This window comes from Salmo salar, chromosome ssa05 (assembly GCF_905237065.1).
Source record: "Salmo salar chromosome ssa05, Ssal_v3.1, whole genome shotgun sequence".
NCBI lineage: Eukaryota > Metazoa > Chordata > Actinopteri > Salmoniformes > Salmonidae > Salmo > Salmo salar.
This window is the reverse complement of record NC_059446.1, coordinates 32,028,749-32,045,238: the sequence shown is the minus strand read 5'-3', so window position 1 is coordinate 32,045,238 and position 16,490 is coordinate 32,028,749. Positions and strand designations below refer to the sequence as shown.

Below are 16,490 nucleotides of genomic sequence, written 5' to 3'. Positions count from 1 at the left end.
TTTTCTTGTAACTCTTATATGACTAGAGCATGATCAACAGAGCTGTCAAATTTTCTCACAATATCATGTTGGTAATGGATATGGAGTTATTAATACTGTCAGAGATATGGAAATGGCAGGCAGTCAGTCCATAGTTCAATTTAGTTCCTTTACTGTTTTATTTGCCAACCTTAAAGGCACATTGATAAGTAGCTTTCAGAAACATTTTCGATAAATGGCAAAGGGCCCTTTCTCCTCATAGTCTTTCCTCCGAATCCAAAGTGACTGGAAAGAGGACAGGGAGGCAAGGATTGAACCTCCAAGCCACACTGTGTTTTGACGCTCCTGGGATGCCACAATGGTAGTCCCACCACATGGTGCGATCTGGTTGAGCTCGCTCTGCAGCCGTTCAGGAAGACCACTGAACATTGTGGAGCCGCCACATATTAGGATATTCTGTAGCATGTCACTCTTCAATCTGATGTCACATTTATTGATACAGTTCATGACCATAATATGAAGTCCTGGCTCACGGGATCCAATCAGATTTGGCTGGAATAGCACCTCTGGACAAAGAGAACGCTCATTTCCCAATGAGATATAATTCCCATCTGGAAGCTTGTATTGCACCATTTCACAAACTCTTAATTCAATGTCTATATCAGGGGCTACATAGCAACATTTTGCCTTGATGTCATCCATTAGGCCTAATTTGTCAAAAGAAAACCCTTTTCCAGACTCCTGCAGTAACTTCTGCAAGTAAAGGTCAAGGCTTCGTCCTGCATATTCTGCACGACAGGTGTAACTTGGCATGTAGTGGCCGTCGTCAATGGGAACTGCGTAAGAGCATCCATGCCCGCATTCCAAAACCAGTCCGCTAGTTCTGCCATAGGAATACATGGATAAAACGGACTGGTTTTCAATAAACATGGCTGGAGTGCTGAAGCTCTCGAACATGATTTCGGCGAGTTTTTCTCTGTTGGTGGTCGGACTAAGAGGAGGGTCACACAAAAGCACGGCGTGCTCCTCGCTTGGGATACCCAGCGTTTTGAACGCGTATTCCCACAGTCTCTCCATTGCATCCCATTCTGTTACTATGCCATTATGCACCGGGCTGATGTAGGATATGTCTAGTGTTTCTAGAATTTCCCTCCCCACATAGCCGTGCTTGTAATCAAAGGGGCCTTTGCGCGCCAAACCTACAACACTGGGAATTACGCAGGAGGGCGCATCCGCCCCAGCAAACCCGGTTTTCAGGTATCCTGTACCGACATCGATGACTACCGCCTTGGTGCACTTCACGATACTCTTTGCCTTTGGACTCGTCTCCACTTCATCAAGCTCTGTTTTCGGTTTAGATGATTTGGATGACTTCTTCAGTTTAGGGTTATCCGGAGAGGTGTTTTTTGACTTGGAAGACTTTTTCTTTTCCTGACTTTTCCCTTCATTCACTCTGATCAACTTTGCGACTTTTGCAGGACCCTCACTTGGAAGAATGGGATCCACAAAAGTGTCGTTATCCATCTTTTTACTTCATGGTGTAGGCCATAGCTGTAACATGCAAAAACCAAAAGCTCTATATCCCGAACTGTGTCCCGACAGTTCTGAAGCGCCGGGGTGATGCGCATTCAATCAGTGTGTTACCTTTGTGACGTTCTTGATCGCAGTAATAATCAACAACGTAATTTGCAATGAATATGTACGGAACAGTTAGAAACGAGAAGAGTAGCTGCAGATCGCTAGTCTGGATACCAGTCTTTTTTTAGCTACTATTCCACCCCTTGCCAGAGACTGGCCTTTTGGCAATCTAAACGTTCAATATGCAACCGGATTTACGGCGCAGTTGCTGTTTGGTAGTTGGAAACAACATTAATCTTTTCCATGACAATGTTATGGAACAACAAGGCCCTAGTCAAAAAATCATATAGGATTACCGATTTTTTCCAGTCGAATCCTATAGGATTCTCACAATCCCAGGATTCTCTTATTCCTATAGGGTTTTGTGTCCCTGGTGTCAGAATCCCATTGGACTACTTTTTTTCCTATTGGGAATCAAAAGTAATCAGATTGGATCTTATAGGTTTGGTAGAATTGTGTCACCCCATTCAGATTCCTATTAACTTTTTTCTTCTTAATTGAACCAATTCAATTATAGTTTGTCATTATTTACAGTACAATGCAACAACATTAATTACATGTTCGTTGATCGGAAACAGCAGTTATATATTAATTTGATACAATAAATACACTGCTCAAAAAAATAAAGGGAACACTTAAACAACACATCCTAGATCTGAATGAATGAAATAATCTTATGAAATACTTTTTTCTTTACATAGTTGAATGTGCTGACAACAAAATCACACAAAAATAATCAATGGAAATCCAATTTATCAACCCATGACGGTCTGGATTTGGAGTCACACTCAAAATTAAAGTGGAAAACCACACTACAGGCTGATCCAACTTTGATGTAATGTCCTTAAAACAAGTCAAAATGAGGCTCAGTGGTGTGTGTGGCCTCCACGTGCCTGTATGACCTCCCTACAACGCCTGGGCATGCTCCTGATGAGGTGGCAGATGGTCTCCTGAGGGATCTCCTCCCAGACCTGGACTAAAGCATCCGCCAACTCCTGGACAGTCTGTGGTGCAACGTGGCGTTGGTGGATGGAGCGAGACATGATGTCCCAGATGTGCTCAATTGGATTCAGGTCTGAGGAACGTGCGGGCTAGTCCATAGCATCAATGCCTTCCTCTTGCAGGAACTGCTGACACACTCCAGCCACATGAGGTCTAGCATTGTCTTGCATTAGGAGGAACCCAGGGCCAACCGCACCAGCATATGGTCTCACAAAGGGGTCTGAGGATCTCATCTCGGTACCTAATGGCAGTCAGGCTACCTCTGGCGAGCACATGGAGGGCTGTGCGGCCCCAAAAAGAAATGCCACCCCACACCATGACTGACCCACCGCCAAACCTTTCATGCTGGAGGATGTTGCAGGCAGCAGAACGTTCTCCACGGCGTCTCCACTCTGTCACGTCTGTCACATGTGCTCAGTGTGAACCTGCTTTCATCTGTGAAGAGCACAGGGCGCCAGTGGCGAATTTGCCAATCTTGGTGTTCTCTGGCAAATGCCCAACGTCCTGCACGGTGTTGGGCTGTAAGCACAACCCCCACCTGTGGACGTCGGGCCCTCATACCACCCTTATGGAGTCTGTTTCTGACCGTTTGAGCAGACACATGCACATTTGTGGCCTGCTGGAGGTAATTTTGCAGGGCTCTGGCAGTGCTCCTCCTTGCACAAAGGCGGAGGTAGCGGTCATGCTGCTGGGTTGTTGCCCTCCTACGGCCTCCTCCACGTCTCCTGATGTACTGGCCTGTCTCCTGGTAGCGCCTCCATGCTCTGGACACTACGCTGACAGACACAGCAAACCTTCTTGCCACAGCTCGCATTGATGTGCCATCCTGGATGAGCTGCACTACCTGAGCCACTTGTGTGGGTTGTAGACTCCGTCTCATGCTACCACTAGAGTGAAAGCACCGCCAGCATTCAAAAGTGACCAAAACATCAGCCAGGAAGCATAGGAACCGAGAAGTGGTCTGTAGTCTCCACCTGCAGAACCACTCCTTTATTGGGGGTGTCTTGCTTATTGCCTATAATTTCCACCTGTTGTCTATTCCATTTGCACAACAGCATGTGAAATGTATTGTCAATCAGTGTTGCTTCCTAAGTGGACAGTTTGATTTCACAGAAGTGTGATTGACTTGGAGTTACATTATGTTGTTTAAGTGTTCCCTTTATTTTTTTGAGCAGTATATGTTGAAATGACAATATCACTGGAGTCGTTGCAAATCAATACCGCCACTTGTGTAGCTACCTGGAGCCGCAAACGGATTTAATAAATAGCATATAACTTCAGTTTATTGTTGCAGATTTGTTATTATGGTATTATCGAGGGCCGTGTTTAGTTAATTAAATTGGAAGTCATGAAATGTGATCATGGTCACAGCTCTATCGCAATTGACGATCAGCTAAAATGCATTAGATTGACGGTAACAGTCAGATTAGGCTACAGGTTAAAAAAAAAATAAAAAAAACACACTGGCTGTTGTTCAGTTCATATCCATATTATGTGATTCAGTGATTGAAATGACGACCCCATCAGTAGCCTATTCCAGCAGGCTATTTATTGGGTAACACAAGCACTTACTATTTACGTGGAAAAAATTAGTCTGTCAATTTGAACTAAGCAAGCTGCTAAATCGTTAATTTTGCATAGACTACTGAAATTAGATGTAGGCTAGGCCTAGCTGGTGCTATAGGCTACCTGCATCTAGCTAAGCAAACCATGGCAGTTGAATTACAATCATAAACCCAGATTTTACTGAGATTTTAGTGAATAGTCAAACGAGTTCACTCCCAGACAGTCCTAGTAAAATTCTTGCTTGAGAAATTGCTCTTGGCTAAGAATCTATTTTTGTTTCTCTTTGACCATTTTTCATTGAAAATAATCACAGCAACACCCTTTACTGACTTTACAGTATGTTGCCTAGAGCCCAGAATGTTTTTTTTAGAGGCCAGTCCCATTTTTACCATGTTCTTGCCAGGATAAGCCTTTTATATCTCCCGTGCACACACTGGCAAGTGTAATAAATACATCAATTGACTATACACCATCACAAAGAAATCCGTTATACATTAAATGTACAAATTTTGTTTTAGGCAGGTCCTAATAAACATTTTAGGCTATAAAACTAGTAAAATGTATTTTCAAAAGAATACAATGGCATATTTTGAGTTTGTTACTGGTCTGTCAACACACGTTGGCCTATGTTATAGTGCGCTAAGAATATGAAATATAAAATACAAATATGTTTCCCACACAACATGCGAAATATAAAACGTGATATTTTGAAACAGAGCCCAGGGAAAGCCCGTGCTTTTTTGATCCACGTTTGATCTATTTTCTACCCTCTGCCTTGTTAGGGAGCAGGCGTAGGGTCTTACACTGAGAGTATCTTCGTCATGATACCCATAGAAAATAATAGCAATCTATATTGTCAACAGCATTAGTCTCGTGTTCATATTTGACAACCTCCGCAGGCTTTTGGAGTTGCCGGCGATCAGCAAAAAGAATAGGCCTACTCTTAATTTAGGCTACATTATTGCATGCTAAATGTTTCTGATCAGTAATAGATGAACTATACCACCTCCACGTATTTGCCCAACCAGAGATCTTTAACAAATATACAGACGGGGATTCAAGCAATATCACATAAAGACAAGTCACAGGCTTTTGGTTGGGAGTGGGCCTAGGCTACTGAACGACTGCAAGTGATGAGCAAAATAATCCACTTGTTTAAACTACGTAACATGCTGGCAAAATGTTCTGTTCAGTGTTGATGAATGAGCCAACTAGACAAGATGACATTTCTACATTCGACATTGTAGCCTAACCAATAGCAAACAGAGATTCAGTGAAAAGAAAAATCGGACATTGATTTATCAAAACAGCATGAAACGGTTGATCACACGTGGGTTGACTATTGCTTCAATCATATAACAATTGGATGCCTTTGGGAGTTTCAGTAAGCAACAATTTGCCTTCAATTGCAGTAGCCTACTTTATTCCAATGCATGTGGTGGGCTATGTGAAGATATGGGAGTAGTGACATGCCTTGCAAAGTTTAGAATTTCCAGGATGATTGTAGTAACAGGCGGTGCCCATCAAGAGTAGTGCATGCCACCTCAGCATTATGGCTTTCATACCAAACCTATGCTTTTAAACACAATATGCAATTCTACTATGGCAAAGAAAAATTCAGTTTTACAAAATAATTTCTAATTATACCTATTTTGCCATGTGGTGAAGATAACTTTTTGCAGTTTTGTACAAATTTCCTGCATTTCTACACATTTTGTAATGAATTGATATGAGTGAGAATGAATAACAAAATTAATGGGTTTCCCTGGAGGTCAGAGGGCCTGGGGACATACCCTGCATCCCCAATTGGTATTTGGCCATGATTACTAAGACTAACTACCAATCTAATCATTGTTAGCTGACATGGCTAATTGAGTGACTGACATAAGAGAATGCTTATGTCTAGAACCGGCCCTGCACAGATTGCAATCATGCAGTAAACATCCCATCTGAGGACATGAATCATGGTATGAAGTTCTATTGATAATCATTAAAAAAGGTTGATTGCATGTAAATTACGAGTTGTGAGACTGATACAGTTGCGAAACTGCCACATCGACTACTGACCCCAAAGTACCGATTTTTGGTAATTTGTATTGGTTTTAATAACTGTACAGAACAAAACAAGTACCAAAAGTAAGTTCAAATGCCTCTTTATAATTGTTTCCTGACAAGCAAACACTAATACCTGATCAAATATCTTTAATGGGACAGACAGGAAGTAGTACATGTAAATCCAGTCAACCACTGACAATCCATACGTAATAGCAATAACCCATGCATTTCACATCTAGGAACACACAGCAACACATGAAAAGGTATATCAGATCAGGGATACAAAAATCAACATGAGTCATTCACCAGAGACAAATGAAAGCCCTTTCTATTTATTGCTGTGCAGTAACAAAGCAATTGTTGACCTGACTGACAAATGAGGCAAAATACCCAACCAGACGTTATTAGAAGAAAAAAAAAATCCTATAAAAAAATATTTACATAAAGAAAAGTTTGTATTAAAAAAGGTATGTTTAAAGCCCACGCCTGCACTCCCATTACCCCAGTGTTTCCCCTAGCTAGACTTTCTCTTAGGCGTGGCACAGGTGCCCTGAAACAGCAACACATATTGCCAATTTGAATCAATTGGGGCCCAAAACAATTTAGTCTGAACAAAAGAGCTAGATGGGAGTCACTACCTGGCCCACCTAAAGTGATAGTAGAGGAAACACTGCAGCATCCCATGGGAAAAGCAGCTGGCATGCTGATGAAGGGGGCTTGTGGGGTTAAGGTCTAAGCTCAGGGTTTCCAGAGCTTGAGTAGGCCATCCTCACTGTACGTGGAGATTAGGTTCTGATGGGGGTGGTGGGCGATGCCAATCACATCCTTCTCATGGACCTGGGATGGGGGAGACAAGAGCTAATGAGACAAGTCTAATACAAACGTTAGGCCAGGGGAAGACAACTAGATGGTCGGATCCCGGAACATAAATACAATTTGTACACTGCAAACTGACCCCGTCTGGTCTGCCTGTTGCCGACTCCTGCTTTAGGCTATAGCCAATCCTGGCACATTTACATTAAACTAACAAATTTTGATTTAGGTGCATAATCCTGACTAAATTGTCTACACATTAATTCATTCTCAGGTGAATTGACAACTCCTATTTTTATCATTGAGAAATTAGTTTTAACCAGGCTTGGGGTTGATTGTTTTTAATTCACATGATTTGGAATAAACATACTGTTAGGGTTCTCTCCAGCTTGCCGGTGACTGTGCTGAAGCAGTAGAGCACAAAGTCCTCTCCTACACAGTAGATCCACTCGCCACGTGGAGACAGTGTACAGCAGACAAAATCTCCTCCCTCCCTCTTACCAGAGCTGAAACTCCTCACAATCTGGAGGACAAAAGGGGAATAAGGTCATACCAATATAATATTTGTAATATTCAAAATGAATACTTCATATTCATTTTTTTTAAATGAAAGGTGACCGTAAGTAGCTAAGTCCTGACCTGGCCCTGCATGTTCATGATGACAACAGTGTTGGAGCGGTTGCACACCACAAAGTGCTCTGGGTTCTTGGGCAGAAGGATGACGTTGTTGACTGTGATGTCGGTGCCGGCCGAGGTGCCCAGGGACTTGAAGGTGTTAGTGCATTCTGTGGTCTTCATGTTCCACACCTGACAGATTCACACACAAGTGTTAATCAAAATCCATTAACATATATTCTGCTGGAAATGCAGGTACACAGGACATACCATGAATTGGACAATCTGGTAAAGGGTAGAGACAAGTCAAAATACAGTATCTGATGCAAATACCTTTTTTACTTATTATGGGACTGTTGGCTTCTAGCAGCCTTTTGCAGAGTGGGGGTTCATACCTTCACAGTGCCGTCAGAGGAAGCGCTGATGATATGGTGGCCGTCAGGTGTGAATGTTGCTTCATTAACAAATGAGGAGTGTCCTCGGAACTCTTTCAGCGACTTGCCCGACTTCAATCCGTGAACCCTGTGGAACGCAAAAACATAACAGTTATGGTTCCTTGGTGACCACTGTTCTATAGGCAGGAAAAACAAAGACGGAGAAACCATGAGAGAAAGCGAGCTTCATGTGTGCAGGTCACCTGATGGTCTGGTCGAAGGAAGCACTGAGCAGCTGGCTGCTGTCCTTGCAGAAACTGAGGCAGGTGACACCTTTACTGTGGGCGCGCTCAAAGCGCCGCAAGCACTGACCACTCTGGATCTTCCACACCTGTCAGAGGGGAGACGAGGTAGGGAAGGTAGTGTGAGTATCCACTCAACCCAATGAAAGAGTTTGAACATTAAAAGTTGAGGGAAAAGTGACATTCCTATAGTGCCAGTAGAGACCTTTATTTTGCCGTCCTGGGCCCCTGTGGCCAGCATCTCTGTGTCCCTGCTGAAGCACATACACAGCACTGCATCGTCCATCATCATGAAGTTATCCTGCGCCTGGTACTTGAGATCCTATCACACACGCATTTGATTAGGTCATCTTATTAAAAACGCTACCAAGGCAGTAAAAGGGTATTTTGAAAACTCCATGAATTGAAATCAAGTGTATTTCCCAAATCAGAGTATCAATTGGTGTTAGATCGCACACGCACCTTTCTGATTTTGCCAGTGGTGAAGTTCCAGACCTCGATAAAACCATCCACTGATCCTGTGACCAAGTACTGACCATCAGGGGAGAATCGGGAACACTCCACGTGGGACTTCTGCCCAAACTAGTAAGAATAAGACTGCATTATGACGACACCCAAGCAGAACTCCTTGTTCTTGTATTCATGCATTGTGTTTTTATGCATAATTTAATTAAAATGTTACATAACCAAGCCAGTACCATCGAGATACAATAATCTCTTGAAAGACAGGGCCAAGGGGAAGCATCAAAACCATCCTTACTAATAAACACTAGCAATACCATAGCTGGACATACAGTACCTTGATGTGTCTAGTGAGCTGTGTGGGGAAGCGCTCCTCCTCCACATCCTTCACGGCTGCCTTGCCCCTGAACAGGTCAATGGTCATACCTGGGGGCAGGAGACCCTGGTGCTGTTGCCATTTTAGGGACTGAGAGACAGAGATGGTGGTTAAAATACTAATCTGCATACTATTAGCCTGGTCATAGATCAGACTATATGCTGAATTAACATGAAAAGACCGTATATTCCAGGTGTGTAGGAACATGTCACCCACCTGTCCCAGCAAGGCCATGAGACGTGAGGGGGGCACCACGCTGACCTCCCCGGCCAGGGCCTGGGCGATGGCCACCCGTCGTTTCTCCTTACTGCTGCCATCTGGGTAGGCCTGGAGGACACAGAGGGAGGAGAGCACACTGACACTGAGCAATGACACAAACACAAGACCGCAGGAACTCTGAAGCACCCATAACAAAACAGACCAGTAATTTCTGAGTGGCAATGGAACAAATAGACAACTGCCAAAGTCAAAACTCTATAGGGCATTTATTAATGCTATATTTCAGGAGAACACGGGTGAAGGTTATTTTTGGTGTCCAATTAAAGTTCAGGCATACAATAGACGCACAGACAAAACCAGACAACCTGGAAATAGTTCATACTGAGTTATATCTCCCCTATACATGGAGTGAACTCACCTCTCTGGGGTCAAAGTAGGAGCGAGCCAGCAGGTTCTCCAGGTGAATGTACCTCTCTGGTTGCGTCTGCTTCAGCATGATCATGGGGTCTGTTTGCCTTAGCAAAGACCTGGCTGCTCCCAACTCTCTCAACTCAATGAGCTCCAACACCACCTAGGGGGGCACACAAACGCATTTTACAAAAAACATAATGACATAGCAGCAGAGCTAGCTAGAAAATAACGTTCTGGTGCATACGAATTCCAAACACAACTTTTTACCTGTTCATACAAGTCTATCAAAGTCTTGTCAGGGAGCTTGAGGGACTGGATAGCTTGCAGCACAGTATCCCAATGGCCACTGTTGATGTCTGCCACGAAACTCTCGATACTGTCCACAGTGTTCAAAGACACCGTGGTCTCTTCCTGCAGGGTGGTCAATGTCCGGTGCAGATTGTTTTCTTTCAGGTACTGCATTATCAGACGAATCACGCTGCAAAATCATGGTACACTCCATCAAGGCATGTCATATTTTGACGAAAGACAAGTTCTATCTAATCGTTTTCGTTTGCAAGCCAGTTAGCTAGCTAACGTTAGCTAATTAAGGCGTTCTGACAGGCTAACGTTAGTATTAGTTAGCTAAGACTATATAGCTACATTAAAAAGATCACTGGTGGGTACAAAAACAATGAAACATAGCTAGCTAGCAGGCAAGTTATGTTAGCTTAGGTAGCTAACGTTTACTGGATACAAGCTGCTTGCAGGTTGAGGTAGGCCTCAACTGAGTTTAGAGCTGCCACGTGAACCATAATACATAAACAAAACATTCAGCAATTTACAGTTGTGCAAATGTGAATAGCTATAATACTTACTCTGCTGATTCCACCTCCAAAGACATTTCTAAATCACCAAAAAGTAGATCGTTGTGAGTAGAGAAGTCAGCGCAAACGCAAACAAGGAACGAACAGTCGTTGAAGTGGGCGGAGTTTCCAGCAGCAGTAGACTACAAATATATTTTCAAAATAAAAGTAGATTAATGTATATACCGTCTAAAGTCGACTGCATGCATCAACCAATGCTTGTGTGTGACGCCATCGTCAATCGACTGACAGATTGCTATATCATACGTGGTTAGCTGATACGTAAAATCCCTATCCAGGTGTTGTAAGATCTGGAGGGCGGCGGCAACGCCTGGGCAGAGGAATGCACAAGTGACAGATTGATGTGGTTAGCCTAACGTTGATGACGCCTGCTACATTTTACAATGCTAACCACATCATATGTTATAACAACCTGTCAGTCGTTGACACAGTCAATAACATTGCACGCAACAATTGGTTCATGCAAGCAACGTCTGAGCAGGGGAACTCAACCATTGGTTGACACAACATCTGAGCAGGGGAACATGACCTGTATGTAGGCCCAGGGAGGGCCCTTATGGCGGTTCATTCAGGGCTGTGTTCAGTACGAAAAAAACGTAGTGGAACTTTCAATTAAATGGGGGAGGGGGGCTTGGGTTGTGGGTTCAAAATGCATGCTGCATTCATACACAAGTGGGAAGGTGGTAATTACCAGTTGTGAAGTCGTAAATACCAGTTGGATGCATTGAAGTGCTTTGAACTCGTTGAGAAACGCCGATTGGCTAATGGCCAACAAGCTGCGTCAACCATGAACTAAAAGTATGGCTATCATGCCTGTAAACAAAAAAAACATGAATATATTACTTTTTGTAAATAGTGTTTTGTGGTTGCATTTAACTGCCAAAAATCCTGTTATAGAGGTCATTTCCTTAGTAGGTGACGTCAGAGATCACCCCGCCACACCCACCAAACGGGTCAAATGCACCTCAAAGTCTGTTCAAGAACATTGAAGAATGCTTTGAGGAAACATGTCGTTCAGTACAAACCATTATGCAACATAGCAAACATTCAATCAAATTGGACGCACCCCAGGTTGGCTACTGCATCTACACAGGCAGCCCAATTCTAATATTTTTTTCCATGAATTGGTCTTTTGACCAATCACATCAACTCTTTTCACATCAGATCTTTTTCAGAACTGATCTTATTGGTTAAAAGACCAATTAGTGAAAAAAATATCAGGAGTGGGCTGCCTGTGTAAACATAGCTGGCTTACCTGCACTGGCCATGGTCAAAACCAATTCCTTTTTTTTGGAGTTTGGATGTAGACAGTTAAATGATGACTGAATAGTTAGGGCTTACTACGGTATTATGAATTTATTTGAGAGTTGGCTCGACTGAAGTGTCTTCTTTGGTAAATTAACTCACTCTGGTCAGTCAGGTTATTTGTGCTTGTTTTGGGCGCCCACTGATTGGCTAATTGATGATGTTGTGTGCTGTGGTGCGTTAGTTTTGTTCCCTTGTTCATTAACCGGTGCATGGGTTAGCAGTGATTGCAGAGGTTGCACAGGGATAAATGTTTGGAGAGCAGGAGTAATTGAAAAATATGGCGGAAAAGGAAAAAAAGTGGAGCACACAGGCCTTCTGAAAGATTTGGCAAAGGAGAAGGTGATGGACAAGAAAAAATGGACAGTTAATGTTTAAGAGGGAATATGGAATGAGAGATTTCCCAGAACCTTTGGAATATCTTGAGGGAATTGAGAGCGACGAGATTGAGGATGAATTCGATGTGCTGGCAGATGCAGTGATGACTGTTGAGAAAAAGTTGAGTGTAAAGGGAAGAAGTTGAGTGTAAAGGGAAGCGTTGTGGTGAGGAAAGTTTGCGTCAGGTGCAAAAAGATGGATACGTGTTCCAGTAACTCAGAGATGGAACCTGACTAGAGTGTGGATGAAGTTCCTGCAGTGAGGACCGCTGAGTTCAGGTCTCGGTCTGAGGATGTAAAGGATGATTCTGGCCCAGTGGGAGTAAGATTTGTGGAGATAATCGATCCTTGCATTTTGGCTGATCCATATGTGGTGGTAGGTTGGGTGGAGAAGAGGTTGGTGACTGTTGAATTGGTGAAAGTAACTAGGAGTGATGATTTATTGTGTTTCTGCAGCCCAGAGGGAGTTGGCGCTACGGATCACGCGATTAGGGACAAGAAATGTGACTTGCTTTGCTCTCCGGAGCAGGGCACCGTTGAAAGGGGTTATTACGTGGGTGGCATTAAATGTTGATGAAGATCAATTGAAATTGAAGATTCCCAGTGTCTGTGACGCTCGTCATTTGGCGCGATGCAGATCCGGTGGGAGCGTGGGGAGACCGAAGATGTTGTCTTGCCAGATAAGGTTAAGCTAGGAAGTGTAAGTTATCCTGTTTGTTCCTAAAATACTTCTGTGTTTTAGGTGTCAGGTTTATGGGTATGTTGCAGCAGTATTGTAGGAGGGAGAGTCCTACATGTGAGAAGTTTGCAGGAGGGCATGAGATGAGGAATGTGTAGTTTCGCTGGAGAAAGTTGTTTGTTAGTTGTGGAGGTGCCCATGGGGCTGGAGATCGGAGGTGTCCGGTGAGAGAAAGGCAGGTTGAGGTTGCTAGGGTCAGAGTAGTACAGAAAGTGTCTTACGCTGAAGCAGTGAAGAGTGTGGTAGAGGAAGATGGGTACAGAGGGAGGGATCCTGAGAGGATTCTTCTGAGTAGACAGACTCATTTAACCTTTATTTAACTAGGCAAGTCAGTTAAGAACAAAGTCTTATTTACAATGACGGCCTACCGGGGAACAGTGAACAGTTGTTCAGGGGCAGAACGACAGATTTTTACCTTGTCACCTCGGGTATTTGACCCAGCAACCTTTCGGTTACTGGTCCAATGCTATAGAGAGAGATGGAAAGAATATATGCTTTAGAAAGGTAGGTTTCTTGCCATTCATAGCTATGGTTGTCATTTGTACTGCAGAAATGGATCAAAAGTCACAGAAAATAGAGGTTGTGGTGGCAACGGCAGAGAAATACTTGGGAGTGTGAGGTTTTACTGCAGAACAGTTGCAGGAGCTGTTGAGAGGTAGTGTTCTGTCCTCCCAGACCGTTTGTCTGGAATAGAATTAGATAGGGTAAATAGTGTAATGGGGTGGTGTATTTACAAAAAATATATATGTTTTGTTGTTGAGAGGGCTAATAGATGGTAGGGTAACTTTTTTTTGTTTTCCTTTCCCCCCATTTTATAGTATCATATCACAAAGAATTTAATGTAGGTAGACTGTGAATGGCCTCACACTCCAGTACAGTAGGTGGCAGTGTATGCAGCTTAAATTGGATGCGATCCGCCAACCAAATCTCAAAAAAGAAGAAGAAGAAGCAGTGCTTGCATTTTCTTCGTAACATGGACAGCCTCCTGGGCATAACAATACTCAGTCGGGTAGAAATATAGAGAGAAATACAAAGTATGTGGACACCTGCTCGTCGGATATCTCATTCCAAAATCATTGGCATTAATATGGAGTTGGTCCCACCTTTGCTGCAATAACACTCTTCTGGGAAGGCTTTCCACTAGATGTTGGAAAGTAGCTGCTGGGACTTGCTTCCATTCAGCCACGAGCATTAGTGAGGTCGGGCACTGATGTTGGGTGATTAGGCCTGGCTCGCAATCGGCGTTCCAATTCATCCCAAAGGTGTTCGATGGGGTTGAGGTAAGGGCTCTGTGCAGGCCAGTCAAGTTCTTCCACACCGATCTCAGCAAACCATTTCTGTATGGACTTCGCTTTGTGCATGGGGGAATTGTCATGCTGAAACAGGAAAGGGCCTTCTCCAAACTGTTGCCACAAAGTTGGAAGCACAGAATCATCTAGAATGTCATTGTATGCTGTAGCGTTAAGATTTCCCTTTACTGGAACTAAGGGGCCTAGCCCGAACCATGAAAAACAGCCCCAGACCATTATTCCTCCCCCACCAAACTTTACAGTTGGCACTATGCATTGGGTCAGATGGCGTTCTCCTGGCATCCGCCAAACCCAGATTCGTCCGTCAGACGGCCAGATGCTGAAACGTGATTCATCACACCAGAGAACGTGTTTCCACTGCTCCAGAATCCAATGGCATTGAGCTTTACACCACTCCAGATGATGCTTGGCATTGCACATGCTGATCTTAGGCTTGTGTGCGGCTGCTCTGCCATGGAAACCCATTTACATTTACATTTTAGTCATTTTAGCAGACGCTCTTATCCAGAGCGACTTACAGTAGTGAATGCATATATTTCATAAATATATTTTTTATTTTCTTTTTTTTATTTTCTTTTTTTTACATTTCATGAAGCTCCCAACAAACACTGCTTGTGCTGATGTTGCTTCCAGAGGCAGTTTGGAACTCGGTAGTGAGTGTTGCAACCGAGGCCAGGTGATTTTTATTATATATATATTTTTTAAATGTTTTTATTTATTTATTATAAAAAACATTTTTACACGCTTCAGCGCAGGGCGGTCCTGTTCTTGTATGTCTACCACTTCGTGGCTGAGCCGTTGTTGTTCCTAGATGTTTCCACTTCACAATAACAGCACTTACTGTTGACTTGGGCAGCTCTAGAGGCGAAAGAAACACACATATTTAGGCGAGGTGCTGGCTAGGGGAGTGGAACACTTAAAAAAATAAAGGAAAGCCGCACACTCTATGAGCTCAGATGCAAAAATATTTATGTCCAACATTTTGACAGACAAGCTGTCTTCAGGGTATAATGACAAACACTGCGGGATGACTCATTTATATTGTGTCAAAAGACACACAGGTGTCTGTAATCATGGCCAGGTGTGGCCTGATATCATTTGTTAATTCTCATATATTAAAATAGCATACAGAAAACATAAATGGATAGCGTACGATCATAGATACAATTTGGCTACATAAGCCTACAAACATTTACAATAGCAAAATCACAATCATCACAATAATGGCTTCAGATCAAAGTCTACGTTGAGACTGAAGGGAGCAAGGGTCTTTAAATTAAACATCCAGGCAGCCTCTCGTTTTAACAATAAATTGTCGGGGTCATCCCCTCTCCTAGGGAGGGTGACATGTTTGATGCCAATATAACGTAGAGACGAAATCGAGTGGTTTTCTTCCAAAAAGTGGGCCGCAACTGGGTAAGTTGAGGTTTTGCACCTAATGGTGCTATGATGCTCCGAGATACATACTTTTAATTTGCGATTTGTTTTGCACACATCATTTTAACCACAAGGACAAGTTATAAGATAAATAACTGCCTTAGTGGAGAACATGATAACACCTTTGATTGGGATCTGTTTCCCTGTTTGGGGGTGTTTGAAGGATCTACATTTATAAGTGCCATTGCATTGAGCACAGCCATTACATTTGTAGTTTCCATCCAGTAGGGGCGCAAATAGACGTTGTGCATATCTTGGGGTGGTCAATCAGAGTTTACCAATTGATCTCTGAGGTTTCTACCAGCACTCGGCGGTCCCGTATGGCCTACCACTTCGTGGCTGAGCCGTTCTTGCTCCTAGATGTTTCCACTTCAGAATAACAGCACTTACTGTTGACTTGGGCAGCTCTAGCAGGGCAGAAAGTTGACAAACTGACTTGTTGGAAAGGTGGCATCCTGTGACGTTGCCACATTGAAAGACACTGAGCTCTTAAATAAGACCATTCTACTGCCAATGTTTGTCTATGGAGTATGCATGGCTGTGTGCTTGATTTTGTACACCTGTCAGTAACGGGTGTGGCTGAAATAGCCAAATCCACTAATTTGAAGGGGTGTCCACATACTTTTGTGTGTATAAATGTAGTG

General features: G+C 43.3%; 2 protein-coding genes across 2 annotated transcripts; both read right to left on the bottom strand.

Annotated features, from left to right (window-relative positions):
* Positions 1–195: 195 nt before the first annotated feature.
* LOC106604797 (actin-3-like) lies at positions 196–1,503 on the bottom strand. Its single transcript, XM_014199841.2, has one exon. It carries the CDS (start codon positions 1,501–1,503, stop codon positions 196–198), a length of 1,308 nt encoding a protein of 435 aa, XP_014055316.1.
* A 4,869-nt stretch (positions 1,504–6,372) lies between these two features.
* Positions 6,373–10,868, bottom strand: smu1a (SMU1 DNA replication regulator and spliceosomal factor a). The gene is made up of 12 exons (XM_014199459.2): positions 10,670–10,868; positions 10,080–10,290; positions 9,820–9,972; positions 9,399–9,509; positions 9,144–9,272; positions 8,807–8,926; positions 8,550–8,666; positions 8,306–8,433; positions 8,064–8,190; positions 7,693–7,860; positions 7,424–7,576; positions 6,373–7,077 (listed from the first exon to the last, which is right to left on the bottom strand). Exons 1-12 carry the CDS (start codon positions 10,693–10,695, stop codon positions 6,979–6,981), a joined length of 1,542 nt encoding a protein of 513 aa, XP_014054934.1. The 5' UTR covers positions 10,696–10,868; the 3' UTR covers positions 6,373–6,978.
* Between the last annotated feature and the right edge of the window lie 5,622 nt (positions 10,869–16,490).

What these genes read in the sequence shown, in the direction of transcription:
- LOC106604797 (XM_014199841.2), bottom strand. Translation starts at nt 1,503, where the DNA reads ATGGATAACGACACTTTTGTGGATCCCATTCTTCCAAGTGAGGGTCCT.
- smu1a (XM_014199459.2), bottom strand. Translation starts at nt 10,695, where the DNA reads ATGTCTTTGGAGGTGGAATCAGCAGA. An exon ending in TGATAGACTTGTATGAACAG is followed by an intron (nt 9,973 to 10,079) that starts GTAAAAAGTTGT and finishes GTGCCCCCCTAG; the next exon opens with GTGGTGTTGGAGCTCATTGA. An exon ending in AGCTCACTAGACACATCAAG is followed by an intron (nt 8,927 to 9,143) that starts GTACTGTATGTC and finishes TATTCTTACTAG; the next exon opens with TTTGGGCAGAAGTCCCACGT.